Source organism: Schistocerca piceifrons, chromosome 8, assembly GCF_021461385.2.
Source record: "Schistocerca piceifrons isolate TAMUIC-IGC-003096 chromosome 8, iqSchPice1.1, whole genome shotgun sequence".
Taxonomy (NCBI): Eukaryota; Metazoa; Arthropoda; class Insecta; order Orthoptera; family Acrididae; genus Schistocerca; species Schistocerca piceifrons.
Genome location: NC_060145.1, coordinates 426978666 through 427004910, shown reverse-complemented (window position 1 = coordinate 427004910; position 26245 = coordinate 426978666). Strand labels below are relative to the sequence as shown.

The 26245-nt window shown below is 37.5% G+C and overlaps 1 protein-coding gene across 1 annotated transcript in view; it reads left to right on the top strand.

Annotated features, from left to right (window-relative positions):
• The window catches only part of LOC124712418 (tetratricopeptide repeat protein 28), a 131749-nt gene extending 109945 nt beyond the window's left edge, over positions 1-21804 (top strand). The window contains exons 24-29 of the mRNA XM_047242712.1: positions 2542-2751; positions 3605-3836; positions 7144-7338; positions 9046-9153; positions 13676-15357; positions 18599-21804. Of these exons, the coding sequence (XP_047098668.1) occupies positions 2542-2751; positions 3605-3836; positions 7144-7338; positions 9046-9153; positions 13676-15357; positions 18599-18835 (2664 nt within the window). The 3' untranslated portion in view covers positions 18836-21804. The remainder of the gene's footprint in view (positions 1-2541; positions 2752-3604; positions 3837-7143; positions 7339-9045; positions 9154-13675; positions 15358-18598) is intronic.
• The last annotated feature ends 4441 nt before the right edge of the window (positions 21805-26245 follow it).

The following is a 26245-nucleotide window of genomic DNA, read 5'->3' as shown; positions in this document are numbered from 1 at the left end:
GAAATTAACCCTGCTTCTCTTCGGATGCCCTGGTGCAAACTCTGGCCAAAAGCCTATAAAGAAGAAACAGATTCCACTATTCCAGTTGAAAATGCTGCTGTTCTTAAACAGCTAGGTGTTGCTCAAAATGAAGTAAGGAATCTGCTGCAAGATGAAGTTTTGGACTGGATAGACATTGAGAATAAAGAACCTGTATTCGAAAAGATATCAGGTGATGTATGAAACAGGCGAAATACCCTCAGACTTCAAGAAGAATATAATAATTCCAATCCCAAAGAAAGTAGGTGTTGACAGATGTGAAAATTACCGAACTATTAGTTTATGCAAAATACTAATGCGAATTCTTTACAGACGAATGGAAAAACTGGTAGGAGCTGACCTCGGGGAAGATCAGTTTGGATTCTGCAGAAATGTTGGAACACGTGAGGCAATACTGACCCTATGACTTATCTTAGAAAATAGATTAAGGAAAGGCAAACCTACATTTCTAGCATTTGTGGACTTAGAGAAACCTTTTGACAATGTTGACTGGAATACTCTCTTTCAAATTCTAAGGGTGGCAGGGGTAAAATACAGGGAGCGAAAGACTATTTACAATTTGTACAGTAACCAGATGGCAGTTATAAGAGTCAAGGGGCATGAAAGGGAAGCATCGGTTGGGAAGGGAGTGAGACAGGGTTGTAGCCTGTCCCCGATGTTATTCAATCTGTATATTGAGCAAGCAGTAAAGGTAACAAAAGAAAAATTCGGAGTAGGTATTAAAATCCATGGAGAAGAAATAAAAACTTTGAGGTTCGCCGATGACATTGTAATTCTGTCAGAGACAGCAAAGGACTTGGAAGAACAGTTGAACGGAATGGACAGTGTCTTGAACATCAACAAAATCAAAACGAGGATAATGGAATGTAGTCAAATTAAGTTGGGTGATGCTGAGGGAATTAGATTAGGAAATGAGACATTTAAAGTAGTAAAGGAGTTTTGCTATTTGGGGAGCAAAATAACTGATGATGGTCGAAGTAGAGAGGATATAAAATGTAACCTGGCAATGGCAAGGAAAGCGTTTCTGAAGAAGAGAAATTTGTTAACATCGAGTATAGATTTAAGTGTCAGGATGTCGTTTCTGAAAGTATTTGTATGGAGTGTAGCCATGTATGGAAGTGAAACATGGACGATAAATAGTTTGGACAAGAAGAGAATAGAAGCTTTCGAAATGTGGTGCTACAGAAGAATGCTGAAGATTAGATGGGTAGATCACATAACTAATGAGGAGGTATTGAATAGGATTGGGGAGAAGAGGAGTTTGTGGCACAACTTGACAAGAAGAAGGGACCGGTTGGTAGGACATGTTCTGAGGCAGCAAGGGATCACAAATTTAGCATTGGAGGGCAGCGTGGAGGGTAAAAATCGTAGAGGGAGACCAAGAGATGAATACACTAAGCAGATTCAGAAGGATGTAGGTTGCGCTAGGTACTGGGAGATGAAGAAGCTTGCACAGGATAGAGTAGCATGGAGAGCTGCATCAAACCAGTCTCAGGACTGAAGACCACAACAACAACAACAACAACATCAGGTGAACTAATAGTAGAAAGTGTGACAGGGCCAAACAAGGATTTCAACAATCAGATATCAAATCCAGTGAAGAAGAAGGTGCTGACATGACAAACTCCACACCCTCACTTATCTGGAATGAAGCAACTGCTGCTATTGATAAACTTTTAAGATTTTCTGAAAGCAGCAAATTGTACAACACTGCAGAATTTGTAAATTTATGTACTATGCGCAACGAGTTTTTGAGAAAAAAATTGAACTAAAAAAAAAGGACATTGAGTCTTATTTCGAGTGAATAAAATATAGAAATTATGTATGTATTGTAGTGTGAAACATACACAGTAATATTTTACAGTATACTACTGTACTGTCCTGAATTTAACGTAAAATCTTGAAATTACAGTACAGGATGTGTGCAATGATTTTTTTTCATTTGTTCTCTAAAATGTTGTGTTGTACAGTACACATTTTTTTTATCACTTTAATGGAAGCAGGGAATGTACGATAAACAATCTAAGGCTGGTCACTAGTTGGACATTGTTTACCTTGTGTCTCCCTCGGTACACCACTATTTTTAAAGATACTTGGTAATCTGGCATTTTCAGTAGCCGGCACCATCAAGGTCAGATTAGTGGATTTCTACTGTACAAAATCGTTTTGATCAGTTTATCTACACATATATTCTCAAAATGGGTGCAAAACAATTGATTTTTTGTTTGCAATGTCAAACAGAAGAGATGTGGAGCAACTGTGCTTCCATTCTTCCACCACTGCAAGTGAGATAAACCAAAATTAGTGCTCATCTTTGGTGCACTGATGTTGATGAAATTTACTGAGTGAGAACAATAGCTGTAATTTTGTGTATGTGTCTTCATTCTGTGAACATTTAGTTGACATAGAGTTTTTCCTTTGCGTACAGGTGAGTGATAGTACTGATATTCAATTTTTAATTGTTTTGATGGTTCTATAGAAATGTTTTAACTCTATTCACAGGGTTCACGTGTATCAAAAGCTCTAGCAGAAGCCATGCTAACTGTGCAACATACTAAGCATTTTGCTCATCCTGCCAACTGGGCTGGTTTCCTATTGGTAGGAACAGACGTGCGCCTATCAAACAAGGTGGCTCTCATGGGCCAGGCTCTGTGTGAGCTCCTCAAGAGTCCTGACAAGTGTCGTGATGCTCTCAGAGTCACTCTCCATTTGGTAAGTAATTGCAGCTGTGGAGAATATTAGCAGGGCCATTCTTTAATCAATACTGAAGATGTACAATATATGCCAATGTTACAATAAGAATCTTTATTAGTTTCATTCGTATCTTGAACCTTGACATGTTGCTCCCCTTATTGTCCTTTGTAACAATCTGTTTTACTGTCGGGCTATACTGCAGTTTTCTATTTTACCCATTTTATGTGTGTGCCATTGCAGTTGAGGCTAATATATCACTGCTTTGCAATGGTTTTTAAGTCTGTTGTCAAATAATTTGGCCCTCTTGCTTTGTCAAGTACAGTAAAAAAGTTTTCTTATTCTGTAGTCTTTTCTATCAGTCATCAGGACTGAGATGATATAGTGATTAAGACATGGAAGTCACAAATGTGTTCAAATCTCCAAACTGCTATTCTGTTCTGGTTTTCATAAATTCCCAGTTTACTTACTGAATGTTAAACAATGTTAAACTTTCTTCTTGTTGTTCACCATTTTCTAACCACTCTCTCATTTTATGACCCTCTTCCACTTTTATCACCCTTTCGATGCTACTTTCTCTTGTTCTTTTTCATATATGAATTGTTTTATTTTCCATTAGTTAATATTACCTTTATTCCATTTGAGGATTAATCCTCCCCCTCCCTCCACCTCCTCCTCTCCCTCCTCCCTCCCCACCACCCCATGCCATCTTTCATATTTGTTGCCCTCCATAGAGGCCATTAAAAACCTGCTTCCCAAGTGAATTTTGAATAACAGATTTTGAAAATATTATTGGCACTGTTACTGTTGTAAGTTCATGGAATGCTGATTCATTTCTTTACTGATTAACTTAAAATAAAATTTATCATTTCAGGTTGAAAAGTCACTGCAAAGAATCCACCGTGGCCAGAAGAATGCCATGTACACAACGCAAAAGAGCATAGAAAATAAAGTGGGCCATGTAAATGGATGGAAAGAGCTGTTGATGTCTGTGGGATTCAGATTTGAACCTGCAGCCAATGGCATTCCATCATCTGTATTCTTTCCTCAGAGTGACCCAGAGGAAAGGTTAACTCAGTGTAGTGCCAGCTTGCAGGCTTTGTTAGGTAACAATATATTAAACTTGGAAATTCGTATCTGTGTTGTTACAGAATCTTAGAAAATGATAATGCCAAGAACAGTTGTTATCTGTAGAGATTGAGTACTTTGATTCCATAGTTTATTTAGTGTTAGTATTCTCACATAACAGTTATCTCAGATCTTTACAAATATTTGTTTAAAAATTCAAGTACCTGAACTCTTGTAATATGAGTATGTCTTGGTGTCATACTGAAAAAAGTACTGTATTTTATAATGTCAACAAACAGATTCTAGGATGTTACAGATAATCAGTCAGTACAGTTTTACCACCCTACAAAAGTCAACAGTAATTTTATATAATTGTTCTTAAAACTGCTTTTAACACTGTCAATTCATGGCCAAGTTTGACATGAAGGATGTCTGCACCATTCTTTACTGTTCCATTACTTCTCACCCTTTCTTTATTCCCCTTCTGAACTTTTTTATCTGTCTAGCATTTTCTCTCTCAAATTCTACTTTCTTCTTTTCATTCATGATTTCCTGGTGTTTTGAGCATGGTTTGTACTCTGAAGATGGAGCTATTTCCTACATGTATATTCCACAGAGGTAGCAACCTTCATAGCAGTTGATGTGGTTCATGGAAACAGCTGTGGCCTTTGATTATGACACAGTCACACTGGTTTGCTACCCAGTGATCCATTCTATGAGGAACATATGTAGCCCTCATTTAAGAAATCCCTGTGTTTATTTGGGTTCAATAAACTGGGAAAATAACATACATTCTAAATTATGATAAACAAATTAAACATTTAACCTCACATGAAATTCTGACATTCATTAACAATGCAACACTAAGTATGTGAGTGTTGGGGCTTGATGAGGTTCCTATGATTCCTGCATCTCCGGTGTGCCTTGGATGTTTTATTAATGTGTTTCATAACAGTGTCCTTTTTATCTTCTGTTATTATAAACACAAATGTAATTATATAATAATCTAACAGTCTGCACCCTGAGTTGATTCTGTGCCACATGAATATTGCATTGTTCAACAGAGTAATAAAAATACAATTAAATATAAAACTTCAAAAATAGTAAAAAATTAAAATATTAGGCAAAGTAGAGATGAAAAAAAATTGTCTTATCAGTATAAAAGATGGCAACAGGTCCTCAAGGAAAACCATCTTTTACTTTCAGAAACAGTAGTTCATTCTGTTGGAGGAGAGAGGAAAGTGTAAAAGTGAATGATGTTGAAAATGTAATTAAAATGGAGACAGATAACATTGTGTTTGCATAGGGAACTGCATCAAGAAAAGTATAGAGCAGTAAGATAGCACAAAAGTTAACAGTGGAGTCTGCCAAATAAGATTCATGAACTGTCACATTAGAAAAAAAAAGCTGCAAAAAATGAGGCAGAGGCAGTTGACATGTGAGAGATGAGCACACAACAAGCTGGAAACTGTACAAGAAGTAGGCAGAGGGTCAATAGAAATTTCAGGAGGGCGAAATAGTAGAGGAAATAAAAATACTGGATGAAACAATGATGAAACAGAGTAGGGAGGAAATGATGACAGAAAGAAAGCAATGCAAAGTGCCAAGAATTTTCTGAAGATTGGCATGGTCATGCAGAGTGCTGCATGTTATGTGTACACACTATCTATGTGTACTTATTCATCATGTTATTCGTGTAGAATGATTGTACATGAGCTGTAATAAAATACAGATAATACTACTCTGATGAAGTAGCCATAATGGAATGTGCATACAACAGATTTTTCAGTAGTATCAATGGTCTGGCAAAGAAATAAGTTGGAATGAGACCATAAAATCTCACAAGGCAGTTCCAAGTGTATGGGCAGATAACAAACTGATATTCTGGTGGAGTAAGTAGACTTTTAAACAAAGCAGGCCTCTTTCCAGAATAAGATTTTAGAAAATCGTACTCATTGCAGAGTAAGTACTATCTACCGGCCTCACTGATCTTTTAGCGTGTATCCAAGCAGCACCTCTCATGTTACCCAAGTTTCTTCGTGCCACACCGCATTGTTTTCTGCAGTCCTCACAACATTATTGTGAAATCGTATGCTCCTTAAGTCCATTTACCATATAGTTTGTGTTCTTGTGAATTACTTCATGCAGTACTTACACTTTGCCCCCAAAATTGACACTGTCTTCTCATAAAATGGGGGCCATGTGTGAGAGTATTTACATCAGATATTGCATCTAGTGCAGTGATATTCAGCTTTAAGCATGAACATGACTGCCATTTACTATCTACAAGAATAAATTGATTCATGCAAATGGTTTGTACACCAATTATACACTTCACTATTACCTCTCATCTACCTTCTGAAATGCCACAGAAACACTCTTGAAGACTTTGCTGGGGCAGTGCACAGAAAAGGGGGGGGGGGGGGGGTGTTTCTGCTACACAACCTCAGTCAAAGTTAGTCATCATCACATCTCTAGTGGCGTATTAAAATAAACCTTTGTGACATTTGAAGACTGTGACTTGAATTTTGATCTTTGCCATTTGCAGGCAGTGTTCTGACATATAGATATGTCCTGTGCCTAAGTTGTTCTCTTTCATATGTTTCTTTCCCAGGCATACTATACCTACCAGATGTGCAGGATAGCCTCTTTGGAGCTTGAAAAAGTAAGAATGCCATTGAGGGATTGAAGTTGTGAGTCATTCTGTGATGCATCTCCAGAAAATGCAACATATTTGAGGGATAAACCATCACCAATATGATTATGTGGAAACTCACTCCACATCATGGGTTTTGTTACTGCTAAGGAAATCTTGATTTCACTTGTTTCCATCATCCTGGTGACTAGCTAACCCTCACACACTGCTTTTTACTGTTTATGTTTCTCTTCTCATCCTTTGCTTCTTTTTCCCCTTCTTTTCATGTTTTGTGGTAATTCAACCTAATTTAATTTCTCTTGTAGACTTTTATTCTTGTATTTGATTGTATATTGTTTCTATCATCTTTTATGAACACTTGGCCTTCCTGCTTCCATTTATATCTGATTCATTAATGACACTTTCTATTCCTCTTCCTTGTCATTGTTTTATCCTTTGACCACTGTTTAATCTAATGTACCACCCCTGCATTTCTGTCTCCAGCAGTCTAAACGATCAAATCCATCTGTCTCCAGATTCTTTTCTTTCTCTCTGCTCCAGCAGAAGGAATTAATTGCAATGGAAACTTTAAGTTGTGGCTGTAGAATTAATGTTGTCTTTAATATCAGTAAATATAAGTATTATACACTTTTATTCAATTGGACTACATCACATATGCGTAAGTGCTACATTGCTGTTCCTGTCTGCAGGTTTAACAGGTACATCTTTGTATGCTCTGTCTAAACTCATGTCGAATGTGGAAGTGGCAGATGACATCATTGGAGTCATACGACAAGTTATAGGACAGTTCAGCATGAAGAATCCTGAAACAGATAGTGTAGAAATACCTATCAGTGTGAAACTATGGAGGGTTCCTGGCTGCCATGAATTACTTGCTTCCCTAGGTATGATCATTTTGTTATCTTAATTTGCTTTCTGATTAAAATATAGTAACAGGATCAAATATTGCATGAAAACACAGCTGCTCACAATCCTCAGTTCTCTGAAATTGAGGCACACGGTATGATGAACAAATAAAAGCAGCTCTGCTGCCCAACATTTAGTTAACTGTTCTTTATACACAACACACCACTTCCGGCAGTACCTTTTCAGTTAAAGTAATGGCGATACATATGTATAATAAAGAGTACAAAAACATGCAGCAAACAGAAGATGGTGGTAGGTAACGTAACTTGTCAACATTGGATTATTAGTTCCTAATCTGTGGCTGAAAAATAGTTGAAACATTACATCTTTCCAAAAATAATCTGATGTGTAATGTCTAAAAAAGAGGTTATGTTGTAAGTAGTGTGTTTTGGCACAATTCATCATAAACTGGATGTCATAACAACATTGTTTTGCAGAGTGTGGAATGTTGTTTATAATGTGAAAATTGCCAACAATTATGTGTACTTATGAATAATCCATCCATCCGTTTCAGTACCCTTCATCCAACCTATGTTGGGTTATAACTTGCATGGTGTGTCTCCAATTACCCAGAGAAACAACCATACCTGCATGTAGGCTGTTATTAAGATGGGGTCACCACTCACCACTCCCAAAAACATTTTAAAGCTTCTTACTGCCCCCCTCCTGCCCCCTCCCCTCCCCCACCACCCAATCTCTCAGTAAATTTGGGTTCAAAAGTTGGTGAAATGATCTCCAATTGTCCGTATGCCAATAGAATAAAAATTTTCATATGTCTTCTGTGTACCATAAATAATACTGAACATTTGTTTTGTAATGTAAATGGACAGATAAAAAAATTTACTCAGCAAGCGGTGGCAGGGGAACATATACATAAAAGGATTGAACTTTCACAAGCTTTCGGAACCAGTGTCTCCTTCTTCTGATGGAAGAGTTGAAGGGAAAGGAAGAGGGGATTAAGGAAAAGGACTGGAGAGGTTTAGGGAAATGGCTACAGTTTAGAAAAGTCACCTAGAACCCTAGTTCAGGGCAGACTTACCGGATGGGATGAGAAGGAAGGAAAAATATTTGTTTTGTTTGTGATGTATGTCATTAAGAAATATGAAACCAAGCCACATGCTAGCTTTTCAATGTTGCATGTGCAACTGCACTGCCATATAAACGCAGCATGTTTGCAGTTACCACTCTTCACTCTCCCCTGCTCAGAAAGGATGGCGTGGTAGTGGGAGAACTGTGCAGTGAGATGAGAGCTTTTCACATATGCGAGAGTGCTGCCCCTGTGCAGAATTGTTAGCTATCTGCCACTGTGTTTCAAAGTGTTTGTGAATCATATAACTGAGGTGGGAGATAGGAAAAAACTGAGCATTTCCCTCGATGAATGTGGAAAACCACTTAAAAACTACATCCAGGCTGGCCAGCACACCGGCCTTCATCATTAATCCACCAGGCAGATTTTATACAGGGTCAACATGCCTCACTGTGTTCCAGAAGCGGGCACTTCAATGTGCTCAGCTATCCAGGTGATCGCTTAGAAGTATTGTAAAGTTTAAATTTCATGAAGCATATATTGTATTGTGAGAAAGTTTTGATTCAGTTTTTGTTAATTTGTGCCATTTACCTAGTTGTATGAATGCTGCAGAAATATATAATTTACATTAAAGTGATGGATACATTGTTTGTTTTAGGTTTTGACCTCATGGAAGTTGGCCAAGATGAGGTTACTTTAAGAACAGGCAAGCAGGCAAACAGAAGAAACATTCAGTTTGTTCTCCAGGCCTTACTTGCATTATTTGGTAAGCACATTTGTATTTGTTTTGCCTTGTATTTTACAAAATGCGCCAAGAAGTAATTAGTCACAACTCATTAAATATTGTATTCTCTGTCACCCTCTGACTTTTCCCTTTCAACATATGCTCTGAATTGTCTACAATGAATCAGTGGTCTTGTTATTAGACAGTGTAAGAAACTAACCCAATCATTGCATTTAGAGCAAGTGTACCAGTACACCATAAATTCTTTGTGATAATTCACCAACTTTGTAGTAATCAACAAAGACCTTTACCCTAATCAGCAAATATAATGTCCAGTGAGTACACTGCACCAATCTAGGAATTAGTCAAGTTAGCATTTGATATACCACAGCTTTCTTTAGAGAACCATAAACAAAATGCATGCATGCATATTCTACTTCATCTAAGAAGTAAATCTTAGCAAACTGCCTATTGGCTTCTGTCTCGGGTTCTTTGACCGATGTTCATCTAATGATTTTACTGATGTTTCACCAGCATGAGTGGCTGGCACTGTCAAAGCTTCACCTTCCATTGCCGGTGGTGAACTGGAGCCGAGCTCGCGGCCGCAGACTATATATGTACCTGGCGCGCCAACGTCTGAGGGCTTCTCCGCACTCATTTCCGGTGTGGTTCTCCTTTTGCTACATGTGACGGTCATTTGCTGCAGTACGGGAAGCCAGGATCCATTTACCTTAAGGCTTTCCTCTTTCTTGTTGAAGCTGTTCGCGTGTTTTTGTATTTCTACAGCTTCTCTGAACAAGCGGATGTGATAATGCTTCTCTACAGCCAGAACTTCCATGTCAGCAAATTTTATTACGTGGTCGGTCTCCTTCAGTCTCTGCCATGGCCAATTTCTCCACCTGCCCCAACCTGCTATGCCGCTTATGTTCTTTGATCCTGGTGTTGATTGATCATCCAGTCATTCTGACATAAACTTTTCTGCATGTGCACGGTATACGGTATATTCCTGACAATGCAATTGGGTCCCTTTTCTCCTTTGCTGATCTAAGACACTCTTTGATCTTGCTTGTCGGTTTGAAAATCATCTTTACGCCATGTTTGCTCAATGTACGGTCAGTTCTGTCTGTCGCTCTGGGAATGTATGGCACGCGAACAGCTTCAACAAGAAAGAAGAAAGCCTTAAGGTAAACAGATCCTGGCTTCCCGTACTGCAGCAAATGATCGTCGCAGGTAGCAAGAGGAAAACTGTGCCGGAAATGAGTGCGTAGAAGCCCTCGGATGTTGGCACGCCATGTACATATAGTCTGTGGCCATGAACTTGGCTCAGTTCACCTCTGGCAATGCCAGCCACTCCTGCTGGTGAAACGTCAGTAAAATCATCAGATGAACGTCGGCCGAAGAACTCGAGACAGAAGCCAATAGGCAGTTTGTCAACAAGTGGCCAAGAAAGCCTTAATAATTTTTTAAATCTTAGTCTCAACATTTTGTCCTCTCTTGTTTATTAAAAGAGGAAAGAAAAAACAACCTGATGTGTAAAGTGAATCTAATCTGCTTACTTTTTCCATCTGGCTTTTGGCTCTGATGGAAATGCTTTTGAGTAAAGCAATTAGCAAAGTAAAGTGAACAGCTGTCAGATGTGAAGACAGAGGCAAGTGAGTTATGTAAGAAGAAAATACAAAGTAATGTGAAATATGCAACACCAGAAATGATGAGTCAGTGAGGTTAAAGGAAGAAAAATTGATTTGTCATGGAAAAATTAAGTGTTTTGATTCTTAATACCACAAGCAGAATATTTAGCATCTGTATATACATGTTTTATGGTGGGTGATTTTTTGGCAACAACAGCTCCTCTTAAAACTTCTTGACAGATTAAAGCTGTGTGCCAGACAGAGATTTGAACTTAGGATTTTTACCTTTTTTGGAGCCATTGGTAGAGCACTTGCTTGCAAAAGGCAAAGGTCCTGAATTTGAACCTTGGTCCGGCACACAGTTTAATCCATTAGGAAGTTGCATATCAGAGCACACTCCACTACAGCGCGAGTTAAGTGAATATGAGAACTCTTCTCCAGGGTGTTCCAAAGGTATTTCCCTGTTCCAAACACACAAAAATTTAAATTTCCATTAAAAGGACATAGTTTGCTATTTACAACTAAATACTGTACACTTCTAAGCACCTCGTTATTAATTCTGTATCTTATAATTACCACTTGTATGCTGAATCTTGCCACTGTGTATTATGTGCTCTTTTACAAAGCCTATTTATTTGTAACAACAGTGGTGTTGTATAATAGTTGTATCATTAAGATACATGTTACTTACACAGAGCACTGATAAATGTGTGAAATAAGAAGCAGGACTAGAGAGAGATAATCTGTGAAGGCATGAATGGGAACTGTGGTAGATTTAATAAAAAAAACTGCATGTGCTGACTCTTTGTCACTGGAAGTACACTAGACTCTCGCTAATCCGGCAATTCCTGGCACATACAGGGGTGGATTAGCAGAAGTGCCGGATTATTGAGTGTCTGAAATTTATTTTGTTTTTTATTTATTTTGAAATCATAGAGAATATAGTTACTGTACTTTATTACACCGAAGAATGCAATTTTAAAACATAGACGATATACTTTATTAAATCTAAAAATACATTAATTTTCAAAGAAAATGTAGTCCTTGAGTGTACAATATACTGTACATAATTATACAGTTGTATCACTCACTGTGAAACATGTCCCTAATTTTTAACTGTCGCAATGATGATACGCTACAGTGGCATGGTTATCACGGAACCGCTTTACAAGCATTACATTGGTAGTGCATGTATCTGGTTGTTTCATAATGTACTCCAGGAAGACTCCAGCTTCAGCACCAGTTGTATGAGAAATCTTCATGATCTCTCCTCCTGTGTCCTCTTCTTCATCACTTTCATCTCATTACTTTCTTGCACACTTTTGATTATTTCTTCATCTGTAAAAGTTTGGCCCGTATCACAGTTTTCCCCATTCAGCCACTTCTTCATCATCTTCATCATCAATTTCTTCTCCTCCTGGAAGGCTGTGGAACATGTCAGTGAACAAAGTAATTGATAATTCCGAATTGACATACTCATTGCTGTCACTGACTACTGGATCCAACTCGGGATCAATGGATGGCCACAATTTTCTCCAGCTCTTCATTATGGTAGTACTCTCCACTGTATCCCATGCTTCATCACGTATGTTAATTGATTTCCACGCCTTCAGCATAGTCTCGATAGAGTCGTTTTCACTCTCGTTCAGCAGGGAGATGAGAAGTGAATGTCTATAATGACATTTAATTGATTCCAAAGTTCCCTGGTCTATGGGCTGAATTAGGGCTGTCACAATGGGTGGGAGAAAGAGTGCTTGTACATCATCGGACTATAGAGAAACACCTGAAGGATGACTGGGAGCATTGTCAGTTATAATGATAACTTTTAGTGGAAGCTTTTTCTTCTTTAGCTCTTTTCTTACTGCTGGTACAAATGTTTCATGGAACCACCAAGAGAATATTTGTCTGCCCATCCACGCTTTCTTCTGAGTGCAATACTGCACGTAGAGTATTTATGTCAGTGTGTTGAAAACAGCATAGATGCTGGGATTTTCCAGTCACTACAAGTGGTAGTTTATGACTCCCATTTGCATTACAACACACCATTCATGTTAGAGGCTGTTTCTGTTGCTTGTAACCACGACCTTCCTTCTCATTCTTGGCAGCTATTGTTTTTGAAGAAAACATCTTGTAAAAGAGTCCTGTTTCATCAACATTATACAAGTCATCAGCAGTTAAATCTTCTCCCTCTGCTACCTTCTGTATCTTGCTTACAAATTCATCAGCATCCTTATCATTAGCTGAGCGACTTTCCTCGAAGACTGTCAGCTGCTGAATGCCATGTCATTTTTTCCAGTTAGATAGTCAACCTTCATTCGCTGCAAACAAGTTACTACCGCCAATCTGTTTGTTAAATACAGCTGCTTTTTCCTTTATAATAAGGCCACTGATTGGAATTCCTTTACTGCATTGTTATATGAACCATCTATAAACAGTTACGTCCAGTTCTTCATTCTCACTCTTTCACATAATGTTCTGTTTTCCCAATTCACTATCCATTTGTGTTGAGTACTGTCGTATATCATCTCCTTTCTTTTCAATGTCATAAATAGTTGCTTGTCCATCATTGAACTCAGTAGCAATGGCTTTCTGCGAAGGACCTAGAGTCTTTTTTCATGAGGTCTAGCTTAACGTGTTTCCTTTTAGAAGACATGGTTCCAAACAGTAAAGAAAGCTACAGTTTCAAGAACAGTATATAAAACATTGTTTAACTAAGCATTGTTGCGCACAGTTATTTATTGTGCACATGTTTTTGGATGTGAGCCGGATTACTGAGAGACCAGACTACTGAGGGCCAGATTAGCGAGAGTCTAGTGTACAACTTATATTTGCCCCTGGATATGCAAAACAATCTTCTATATTTTCACACAGTATTTTTACATTTCATTGATATTAAATATAAGCTTGAATCAGTTAGCATGTTTCAACTTTTTCAGATACACAAGAAGCACCCAAGAGCCTCAGTTTGGACTCATCAAGTTCACTGGAGAGCTTGACGTCACTAGATGGAGAGGATGAGAGGGTTGGAGGTGGATCTGGAGGCCTACGATCCAGGTCCCCACCACCTGTAGCAATGCCACCACCCCCACTGCCTTTCTCTCTGCTGCCTGGACACCGCAGTACTGGTGGAGCCTTCACAAGCTATGTCCGTAGGAGAGGAGAACCCGACGGCCATACAGCGTGTGCACCAGAGACAGTGACTGCTGCCACTGTCACAGCAAACACCAGCAGTACCACTTCAACAGCTGCAGCTCCTCCAGCCAAACCCACCATCGTTGGGAGACCTGGAGGTGGTGGTGAGAGTGATGCCGCATTCACTCCAAGTCCACCGGTCGTTCAAGACATCGCAACACTTACACTCGCACACCAGACACGTATACGTACACTGTACTCAGGCAATATTGCAGGCAGTGGCAAGGGCGGTGGTGGAGGAGGTGACGGATCACCTCCATCCGGTGAGACGAGCGTGGCGCTACTGCGCTGCAGCAGGCCTGCCAGTTCCAGTTCAGCGAGCTCTGCCACAGACTGGGAGGGATCCGGACACAACACAGTGCTCCGCAGGGCGGCACAGCAGATGCCCTTGCCTCCACTGCCCCCTCCGCGACAGGTACCCGCCCCGCCAGCACCTGTGGTCGAGGCTCTGCACCCTCTGCCACCTTCGACACTGTATAACCCTGGAGGCGAGTCTCAGCACAGCTCTGATTCTGACTTTGGTAGTCCAGTGAAGTCTGTCTTCAAGACGACAAGATCAAACTACCATAATGCACCCACCCTCAAGCTTCAGTCCACCTCTGCAACATCGTCCGTGCAAAACCCACAGCAAGCTTCAATGTTAGAAAGGCTGAGTGTGAGAACTGAGCTCGGGAATCTGGGAAGTGCCGGGTCTAGAAAACCACTGGCGTTGAGTTCTGGTGATGAAGGGACTTTACCAAATATTAAAGATTCATCATCACGTATTCATTACTTCCCTGTTGCAGATAGTAATGATACAAGTGAAAGCAAGACATTTGAAGAGACACCTGATGTAATGGCATCTAACAGCAATAATGCTAGTAGCAGTAGCACTCAGAACAACAACAGCAACAGCATACAAGACCAGATAATTGCAACACAACTCAGGCGCCTGAATCGTGAACTGACGCCTACAATATCAGACGTGTACCACGAGCGCAACATCGGCCTTGGCCTCGCACCGCCCCTGTCGAAGTTGCTCTTGCCATCTCGACAAGCCGCAGGTACAGTTGGCGCCAAAGAGAACCAGCAGCACGGAAACGAAGTGGAATCTGGTACCGGTGAAGCACTTCTCGCAGCTGGTCTTGATAAACTGGGATTGCTGTCCGAGGAGTCTAAGTCAGGCACAGACACGTCGACATCGAAGGCACCGTGGCTATCACTGCAACAGTTCCAGCAGAGTGGTGGAGATCTGTCTACTGCTGATCTCCTTGCTGAAAGTAAGGTTCGTGCAACTGGTGGCTCTCCATGCAGTGAACTGAGTCGCAGAGACGAAGGAGATGGGCGATCTATTGCAGATTCACAGTGCAGTGCAGGCTCCTACAACAAGCCCTCACTTTTAACGAGGGCAAATCCAGGAATTTATTTTGGACAGGATGATCAGAAGGCAAGTATATCAGCATTTCTACTTAATTGTAATTAAGATTATATTCTCTTTATTATGTCACAAGTAAAATATTTAAGAAGCAGTTGCTAGTTTCACAAAATGTTTCTAAAGATATGAACTAAAAGGCAGACTTTGTGTAGGATTAAAATTACAAGAGGTAACAAATCTTATTCTTATGTGAATAACGAATTTTTCACTGAAAAGTAAAGGTGCTGAGTTGTCAAAGGTACATAAACAACATTGAGAACTGTTATAGCTTCTGGACAGATGCAAGCAGAGCTTTCAGTGTTGTTTATGTTGCTTTCAGTGACTGAACTTCAGTACTGTTACCTCCAATTACCATGATTTATCAGTACTTGTTTAAGTGTTACCTGTCTTTTTTTCATACTAGCTGTAAGATAACCAACCTGATTTTTATTGTCTCTTCTTCTTTGCCTCTTTGCTAGTGCTGTAGCCAGGAACCATGAAACTAACCTTAATGAATAGTGCACGATGTTTACCTAATTCTGTATGCAACTCCATATTTTTTGACTCACTTTTTTACAAATTTATTAAATTTGATGTCACATTGTTGAGACGATAACCAGTTCCTTAACTTTGCAGCACAAGTAGCACATAAATCAGGCTAGCCACATTCAACAACAGTCCAGTGGCAGAATTTAACAGATAAACTATGATATTGTTGATGCACAGTTTTTAGATAACTATCAGTGAAGTGATTGTTGTTATAAAAGTCTTCAACACAAAATATTTAGTATGGCACAGAACAGATTTCACCTTCACATCAATTGTCACAGTAAGCACAGTGTCTTGTAGAGAACCACCCAAGAACATTACACATAGATGTTTCACTCAGTCCATTCTTTAGCAAAGGTCAAAACACACAACAATCAATGGTTCCATAAAAATAACAGTCTGACTTTCCCATTATTCACAACACAATGTAGTCAAAAAATTACAAATTTAAATAAGAAAATTTGCTAGTGGGTTCTTAGGCACCACCACCTAAGTTTTCTCAGGTACCGATAAGTATACTTTGTGGGAATCTTAGCGCAGTGAATGAAATATATTGTGACCTATGATATCAGAAAAGTTTATGAAACCGTTTTGTGCCTCTGTGTTGGGAATAGCCTCTTACAGGTGTAAGTGCCATATCAAAAATCATAGTAAATTAGGCAACAGTTTTAATTAAATGGGTTTATCAGTTAGTGAAGTATGCCACCTTGTGTATAAAAATTGGATCAACAAAAGTATAATGACAATGATTGGAATCTTGAAATTTTTATGTACATAACACATATAAATTATGTAGATAACTGTATAAAGGCAGGATGAAGATCAGATGAAGTAACTCCAACTTGTTATGATTCATAGTAATATAATAAAAAAGGAAAAAGAATGAAAAAGGAGACTGAGACATAGATGATGAAGGAATATATATCAAAAAATTAAAGGAAGTTAAGGTCGAAGAGTGAAAGACATGACAATGAGGAGAAAGGAGCAGATGAAGAGAACTTGTGCATTGCTTAATTCATCTGGGTGCACAAAACAGCCCAGGATAATTGTGAAGATGCCTAACAAAGAATTAAACATGACTACATTATACTGAAGCATCTGCTTTGAGAAATAGCATACATGGGAAACATTTTCTTAGAGCAGTCGCATTTCTACAAGAAATTTTGGAAAGTACAGTTGTTAGTATGGTAATGGAAGGTCCTGATAGAATGTAAATAATTTTAGGAGTAATAGGTGTAAATATAACAACTCAGTGAAAGGTTTAGGTGTTGGGTCATCATGTGTGTGTGTGTGTGTGTGTGTGTGTGTGTGCGTGTGTGTGTGTGTGTGTGTGTGTTTTTAATGTATTTATGTAATTATTGAGTGCCCATTTCACTGAATTATTGCATGTGTTCATACATAAATAGAGAATAATTTGGAATAAATTGTGTGCTGGTCATTATTTTACTGCATTGTGTGGCTCAACATCATAATCTACAAACCACTGTGAAGTGTATGGCAGAGGGATGTCCCATTATAGCAGTTATTAGGACTTTTTCCCATTCCATTTACATACGGAGCACAGGAAGAAAGATCACTTAAACAACCTATGTATACTGTAACTACTTAATCTTGTCTTCGTAATCCCTATGTGAGTAATCTTGTCTTCGTAATCCCTATGTGAGCAATACATAGCAGGGTGTAGTATATTGCTAGATTCATCACTTAAAGGTAGTTCATCAAATTTAGTAGGCTTTCATGTGATAGCCTGGATCTGCCATCCGGTTTTGCAGCATATCTGTGACATTTTCCCATGGCTTAGACACATCTATAACCACCTGTGTTGACATTCTTTGCATACATTCAGTATCCCATGTTAGTCCTGTTTTGTATGGATCCCACAGACTTGAACTGTGTTCTATGAAGTTGCCCAACTTCAATCTCCATTGTTGACTGATTGCATTTCCCTTATATTCTACCAATCAATCAAAGTCTGTCACCTCCTAACATTGAATTGATCCTGTGTGATCACTTCATTTCATATCCATACAAATAGTTACAGCCAAGTAATTGTATGTCTCGATGATATTTTAGGCATAGGATACTACATTTTTTTGTTTTGTCAAATGTGCAATTTTACATTTATGAGAATTTAAGGAAAGTTGTCAAATCTTTTCCAAAATGAGATTGTCACTCTTGTTGGACTGAGGTGGGCTGAACATTCTGCAGTTTTTAAAATTAATTCCTCGTTGTCAGAAATACTTCTCACATTTGCTTTGCTAAGTAACTTACCAACCTCAATGTCAATAATACATCCATATTTTTCTCAGCAATAAAAACTGCTAACTTATTTTCTGTCAAATACAACATTAGTACAAGCTGTTTCACCTTGTCAGGCCCATTATTTTTCTTTTCTCCTCCAGTTTTGAAAATGAAACTTGCTCACTTATGGCTATGGATCTGCTGCAATGGTATTATAATGATAAAGATGAGCAGACATAACGTATTATTGTTTCTACTTAATGACAGATAATGCTGCAACTATTTTACTCAACATACCCTTATGCATATGTTATCAACAGTAAAACTCGTGAGTAATGAAAGCACAGTTATTGAGGTTTTCCTGTACTTTGCATTAATTTAGCAAGCAGAATCTGTCTGTACTGCCAATTTTCTTCTAGCTGAAGAACTTATCACATTGCTGACCATTAGTATATAATTCTGAATTTACTTTACTCCATTTCAGATGCAGCCAGCTAGAGTAGTCAGCTTCCTGGAAGATGTAGTTTCAATGGGTGCAGATGAATGCGGGGGTTCGAGTAAGTCGAGGGGTGCTTCCAGAGACAGTAACACAGCACCCCTTCCCAGGCTGAGGGCTTCTAAACAGCCCCCACCCCCAATTCCCACTTCTAGGCCTCCTCCCACACCTGTGAAGTTCCCTGGAGGTTTTGGACATCAACAGCAACCACCCTCACAGTGCTGATTGTAGCTACAGTGAGAGTGAGGACTGAATTATATGTGCTGCAAAACTGTTTTGTTCTTACAGTACCAGTGCTTCTGTTACATGTGAAAGTGAGTGTTGAGTGTATAAATTTAATTTTTTGTTATCAGTTTATCTTCTTAACTGTGCTTCAGTTATATAAAAAATACTGTAATCATTTGCAAACTGAAAGTGTAAAGTTTCACCATATTAGTATCTTCCAAAAGGCAATCATTTTAGGGAGATGTTGCATTGTTATTGTCTTCCAAAAACGTTACTAGCTTTTTAAAAAAGATATATACTTTGTAATATGTAAGTGGTTTCCATTATCATTAGGAATAGTATTGTGTGCAATACGGGAAACAAAATGGCGTCATCCATGGATGATATTTGTTGTAAAAATGAAATAAGAGATATGTGAAACAGTTTAATACTATAATGTTGTTTCTATTGTGGCTGAGGACTTATTTTCTGAAACTAAAAATCCAGAATTTGTGAGAAAAATGTTTTTCGGTAGGCTAGTGGTGCTCGCACGCAGGGTAGGGAAAAGAACTGTGACTGCTCAGTTAAATTGTTAATTTATATAATGGAAATGTACCTTTGTGTTACATTTTTGTTATTAAGTTTCAGTACTTGTGGGGATCTAATACATAAAGTGATAGAGACCTAGCCAACACTGGAAAAATTGTACACAGTTGTAAACTGTGTTGGAGAAAGTATGGAAGAGTGTAGAAAATAATGCCAGAAGATTCATTATGTGTTAATATCTTTGTTTGTACATGACTAAAATATTAAGATATTCCTTCAGCTTCTCAAAAATTGCTGTGACCAACCTTGCCATCTATCTTTGTCGTAATGATGTTGACTACTAGTTAGTAGACATTGAATAGATAACAAGTTGTATATTGTGAGCTTTATGATTTCTCTCTTATGCATCAGAAAGTCTTCTAAAATTTATTGTTTATTTACTGCAGCAAAAATTGTATCACATCATGAAAATGGCATTCACTACACAACAACATTAGAATTTTAAAGAAAAATAGATATGGGCATTTCAAAATAGTTGATGCTATTGCAGAGATTTATGGCAATGGTACATTAGCACAACTATTTTCTTCCTGAGGTTTGTATAAAATTGTTCTGACTGAGTGATGGAAATTAGTAGTTTATAATATTCCATACAAAATAACTATTATTCTGCATGCGTAGAGCTTTACCACCCAACTGGTAATTTACTAGACTTTATTTTTATATAATGTATCTGCAGTTACATTAAGTTCTAAGAGAAAAATAGAACTCTGTGCAACATATCGAATCTCAGTTTAATTAAGGACATTCTCAGAGAAAGGATATGAAAAATAATTGTGATATGCTTTAAAATTTCAATCTCTTGATAGTCTTTTTGAAATTATCTTTTTTATTCATTTCTTACTTCATCTTAAAGTACTGCTTCCAAGAGTGTAACATTAAACTCATTCTTTTCTGGTCTGCAGTCACTGCAGAACACAGGTCATCATTGCCATACATATTTCAACAATTTCAGGTGCAATTAGAGTTATCTTGTGATGGAAAAAGTTGCTACAAAAGAAATCGGACCTTTATTAAAAGTCTTGTTGGTAACTGGAATATATGTACATATTCAAAAGATAATCATTTTAAAAAATCTGTAGATTGTTATTAACTAACCAAAATTTTTAGCATAGTTCCTGAGAACTTCTGTATTTACTACTTGAAGGCAATGCTTTTTTGGACATTTTTGTTTCATAGAAAATGAAGAGGAAAGAATAAAAAAGAAAGAAATGCTGCATGCACATTCTACAACCAAATTTTTTGTGTTAGTCATCAGCATTGATCTAAAAAAGAAATACCTGTGTTATACATTTCTTACTTTTATAATTATTTTATGTAACACGGATACAGATGCACTGTAGACACTAACAATCTATTGTCATTGTTCCTTTAGGTGCACTGTCTGGTGTGGTTCATATCTTTGTCAGTGGTAATATAGTAAGTGGAAATTCCATCCTTCTTGGCAAAATGAGTTGTTTTGATATTGCAACTGTATTATTCCTCTTAACTGCACAGATATTTATAAGTACTGAGGGCCTCGGTCTTTAGAAAATGATATGAGAGTGTGAAGCATCTGTTCCAACTTTTCCATTATATTTGAGGTTGGCTAGATACTCTGGCTTTCTTGTGTAGAGTGTATAGAATGTGGATTTGATGTCCTGATTAGGATTGTCAAAACAAGTAGCTAAGATTGACAAAAGGGAAGCATAGCAAATATAAAATGGTTTTAACATCACATTGTTTACACTGTCCCAGCCAGTTTTTAACTTGTGCTCCTCTTCATTTCTCAGTTCTTAATTCTACTTCATTGCCATACAAAGAATACAAGTTCACATCATAAAGCTTAGAGCTAAATGGAAGGTTCTGTTTAAAACTGACTCCCTGTTTCTTATTTATTTATCTTTTTTAAGCTGGCTACAATTGCAATTGTACCATCATATTATAAAATAAATATTGTATCTGTGAGTTATAAATGTCAGTTTCTGTGTGTGTGTGTGTGTGTGTGTGTGTGTGTGTGTGTGTGTGTGTGTGTGTGTTTTGTGCAGAGAGAGATAGGCATGAAATGTAAGTAATGACATAGGATTGTTATTGTTGAAATTTGTGTACCACCGAAATACAGCAGCATGTATAATGTGGTTAGTTATAAATTGGTCCTAATCATGCAGTTCTTGACCCTCATGTATAATTTATAATGAGCTTCTAAACTACCTGGACCAAAGGCTGGTATTGTTTTCCAAATGTAAAAAAACCTGTTACAAATGTAGGATATTTATATAAATGTTAAGAGACTGATATTTCAGGATATATGTACTTTTACTGTCTACAGATGATTTAGTGTTTCATAAAGAATGTTAATTTTTGTAAGAATGATATAAAAAGAGAAATATGTATCTTGTAAAATAAATGTGTACAAATGTTATAATTCCACAGTCATACATTTATTTGATGCAAAAACATAACCTGCAGTCAAGTGATTATCTTTCCCATATCTGAACAGCTATTTTGATACTTACTTCATAAATGTAAGTAAGTGTTCATAGTATTTTAATAAACAGTGCCCAGTTGAAAACTTCTCACAGAAACTAACACATGCTAGCACTTGATAAGAGAGTATTCAGTTTCAGTATTCTGTTTATTCACCATTGACCACTTATAGTGAAATATACAATTAATGGTAATTTTTACAGTGAAGTTTTTATAATTTAGTTCCATATCATTAAGGAATTTCCTTGAGTACTAATGTCAGTCATATTTATTTCACATATTTTGACTATCTTGTAAAATTGGTGTTTGAGTAACCAGTCATACATCCTAACTTTGAAAATATTATAGGGCAATATCTGAGCAGATATTGGAAGTTCATTAAAAAGTTTTAGGCATGTTATTTTGTGCAAGTTTGTAGTCTTTGTGAGTTTATGTCTCAGTATATCCAGATTCAGTTTGGTATTGTGTAGATGCATCATCTCTATGGTGTTGAACTCATTTATGTTGCTTTTGACATAAAACAACAGTGTATATATGTATAGATTAACAACAGTTTATATCTGGAGCTTGATAAAGAGAGGATGGCAGTGTTCATTTGGTGTAACTTTGCTTATTTTCTGATAACTTTTTTGAATTTTCAGAATTTCGCTGACATAAATGGAATGTCTCTACAGCAGTATGCCATACGAAATATGTTATTGAAATAGACCAAAATATGCAACCTTCACATACTCACCAGTGGCTGCATCTGTCAGTTTCCACATGAGATAGCTTACTCTTGCTATTCTCTTGTAGACATGACTAAGACGTTCCTCCCAGTTTAATTTGAAATCAATGTGAAAGCCTAACAGATTTACTTTCCACAGAATTAGTTACTGTGTTTTATCACGATTGCATAGAAGTTCACTGGAAGAAAAACAGTTCATTGCTAGTTTCAATTTTTCCTGTGATGCCAGATTCAGTTCTGTCATGTCATGGTTGGTATGAGCAGTGTTGTGTCATCTGCATAATGCACCATGGAACCTACTCCTACATGGTTAGGCAGATCATTAACTGCAATGATGAACAGAAAGGGACTTATGATCGAGCCATGTGGCACTCCAGTCCAAACTTCCTTCAAAGAAGAGCATCTGTTTTTGACTGATACAAACTGCCTTCTGTTTCTTTGACTTGATTACATCTAAAGATGAGTTGTTTATGCCATAATACACCAATTTTGCAAGTATGGTGTTGAACAGTACACTGTTGAAGGCTTTGCTGACATCACGAAGTCAAGTAATACTAGATCCTTGAGTTCAAATGCAGTTAACTCTTAGTTAACAACTTCAGAAACATCAGTAGTGATATTTTTGGGATGTTGGAATACAAACTACCTGTTGGAGAGGTGGTCATGCTTTCTGAAATAGCTATTTAGCTGGTTTTACATTAGATTCTCAAAAAAACCTGGAGAAAATTGAGACAATAAAAACTGATCAGTAGTTTTGGGGCAGATGCATATCTTCCTTTTTCAAGACTGGTATCACTTTACCAATTTTGAGTGCACAAGGAAACACTCCAGATTCTAAATACGTACTGAAGCTGACAGAAAGAGGTTGATAGATGAGATGTATTATTTTTTTATCACATAGTTGGAGGAACAATAACAGTCAATATTTCTGGAGTTTGAGAATCCTGACACAGCTTTTATAATATCCTTGAGGGTGACAACATTCCAGTGGAAGGCATACCACTTATGTGGCTTAGCACCAAGGATATCAAAGCACAAGTGCCAGTTTGATTAATTTTGTCTTTCAGCTTGCTCACAAAGGTTATAAAGTAATTGGTAACTTATTCAAGGTCCAGTGCTGCATCTTGTGTATGGGGTTGGATCTTTTATGTAAGCTTTTTGGACAGGGTCAATTTGTCTTTGTAGTTCATTTTATGTTGTAAATAAACTCTATACGAGGTGTCATCTAGCTCAGGCTCTTGTTTACAAGAATTTTTATATATTCTGTAGTCTGAGCATATCTTCCCTTATATGAGCTAGTGTATCTGTACACCATTTTAATTGTTCCTTTTCTGTTTATGCTTAGGGCTAATTTTGATTAATGGTGAACAAGAGCAGCATATTTCAGTGGATTTTTTTTCCGGGAAATTATCAGACATTGCTTGCCCAGTGTCGTTCCCAGTCTCCTTGTTGTATACAAAGCTAACATCAACTAATCTATCAATAAATAGATTAATATATTCATCTTTCTGGCCTCTTATCCATGTAGTATTACACTTGATACTGGTTACTGTGTCTGACTTAGATTACTGATCTCAGCAGAATGTCAAAATTAAGGGTTCATGGTCCGCTAGTCCATCACTAATGAGTCTGACATTGTACATATCTCTAGAAAAATTAATTTTAACATTATCCATGTGGGCTTGTAGTTTTTAGCATGTAAATTTAGAGATCTTAATATATTAAAAATGTTCTTATAACATGTTCATCCTTGTTGGTCATTTCATTGTTGAAATCACCACAGATAATGAGTTTTCCGCATTACTCCCAGAATAGAACTTCAGTGGCTGCTAGCCGGGGACAGTCCAACTGGCCCTTACTGGTGTAGCAGTCTGGCCAAAAATTTTCTGTAAAAATTTCAATTTCTCGGATACACCATAATACGTAACCTTTCCTACCTGTTATTTCTGTTAGTCATTTATTTCCACTCTAGTAGTCTGAATCTGTAGATTTCACTAGTAATTATAACAACGCTGATCATTTGCAAACCCAATCAACCACATAATCAGTGATCGGCATTCACCCGTTCGGCTTTATTCCACTCAGCTCGTATAGTCCTGTCACCTTTTGCCTGGAGGAAAGTTTATTTCTAGATGTAATGGGAATTCATATGGCAGAGACATCACATACACTATGCACACATTCAAAAATCAACTTATTTGTTTAGAAATTAACTTAGAATTTGTTCAAAAACTAAAAGACATGTTTCAAAATCATATGAATAATCAATAGACCAATGTACGCTGGATGCTAGGCACTTTGTGAAACAAGGTTTTTTTCCTCAAGAATATGAAATTGGCGCCCTCCCCTCCCCCCCAAAACGCCTGGGGCAGATATCCTGTTTTGTCCCCTGCCCCCCTAGATCCTGGCCTGTTGTGCATGCGTGAATCTGGCAGCTTAGGCGCACCAGTAAAATTTTTCCAGGTAGCATCTGGCTGTTTGCTACTATTGCTTATAAAGTTAACTGCCACACTTCAGTAGCCAGAAGCAGGAGAAGGTACTACTCATACACGACTCAATGGCGCATGCATATGAGCTCGCTCACAACTGCTCAAATGAATCTTATTTAAGCAGTTGTGAAGTCACACTCATCGGAGGCAATTTGTTGTTCTGAAGCATTGCATAGTCTTTCTCAAGTGTTTGACACATTTTGCTCTTGGCAGATGCTTGTATGAGGACTGTTTTATTGTTGTATATGGCACTTTTCCTTTGCAACTTAAGTTTTATTTTCTTTTTTTTTCTGTCATTCATGTTTTATTGCTGCAGCATTATTCTGCAGTAGCGAGAAACAGTATATCCTTAGTTAGAATATTGGTTCTTACCAGTTAAAGTTATAAAAATTTAACTGAAAACTAAAACAATGAAAAAATTCCCGGAATTCTAAAAAATTCCCATGTTTTTCCTGGTTTTCTCCCAGATGAAGAAAATCCTGGGTTTTTCCCAGATCTCCAGGTTGCCCCAGATCATATACACCCTGAAATTATATTTTATGAACAAAGAATGCTCAGTACAAAAATATTTTGTGAATATTTGTCTTACTTAGAGCATAACTTATTTCTACTGGGCCCTTTAGAATGGGATTTAATTAAAGTCTTACAGAATTATTTTATTTGATTCATTAAGTGATACTACATTAATAATGATTACACATACAGAAACTAATTTTTTGTAGCATTACCAACCTTTTGTTCAAAACATCGGTCATCTTAGTGAATGTCTGTGTTATCACTGTCTCCATCCTCATTAACTAGTCATACATCATTATCCTGTACCACACTTTTGTAGAAAGGAATTTGGTTTAATTCGTAGATCACTGCAGATACCAAGTCCTTTTTTTTTTTTCTTTGTCTGTTGTACATAACTACTATTTGGTAAATCTTTTACTTGAGACAGAATATGATCATATGTTATCCCACTTCTGATCATTTTGTGTTTGTACACTGGTGTCATTGCATATGCAACATGCAGAGCAACCATTGGTGATGTATAATAAATAGTGAGATGTTAAGCTTAACTTTTTTTTAACTGATATTTGACTGACTTCTTACTAATTGCCCAAGGAAAAATCAGAATTCTGGGAGTGAAGTGTTTCT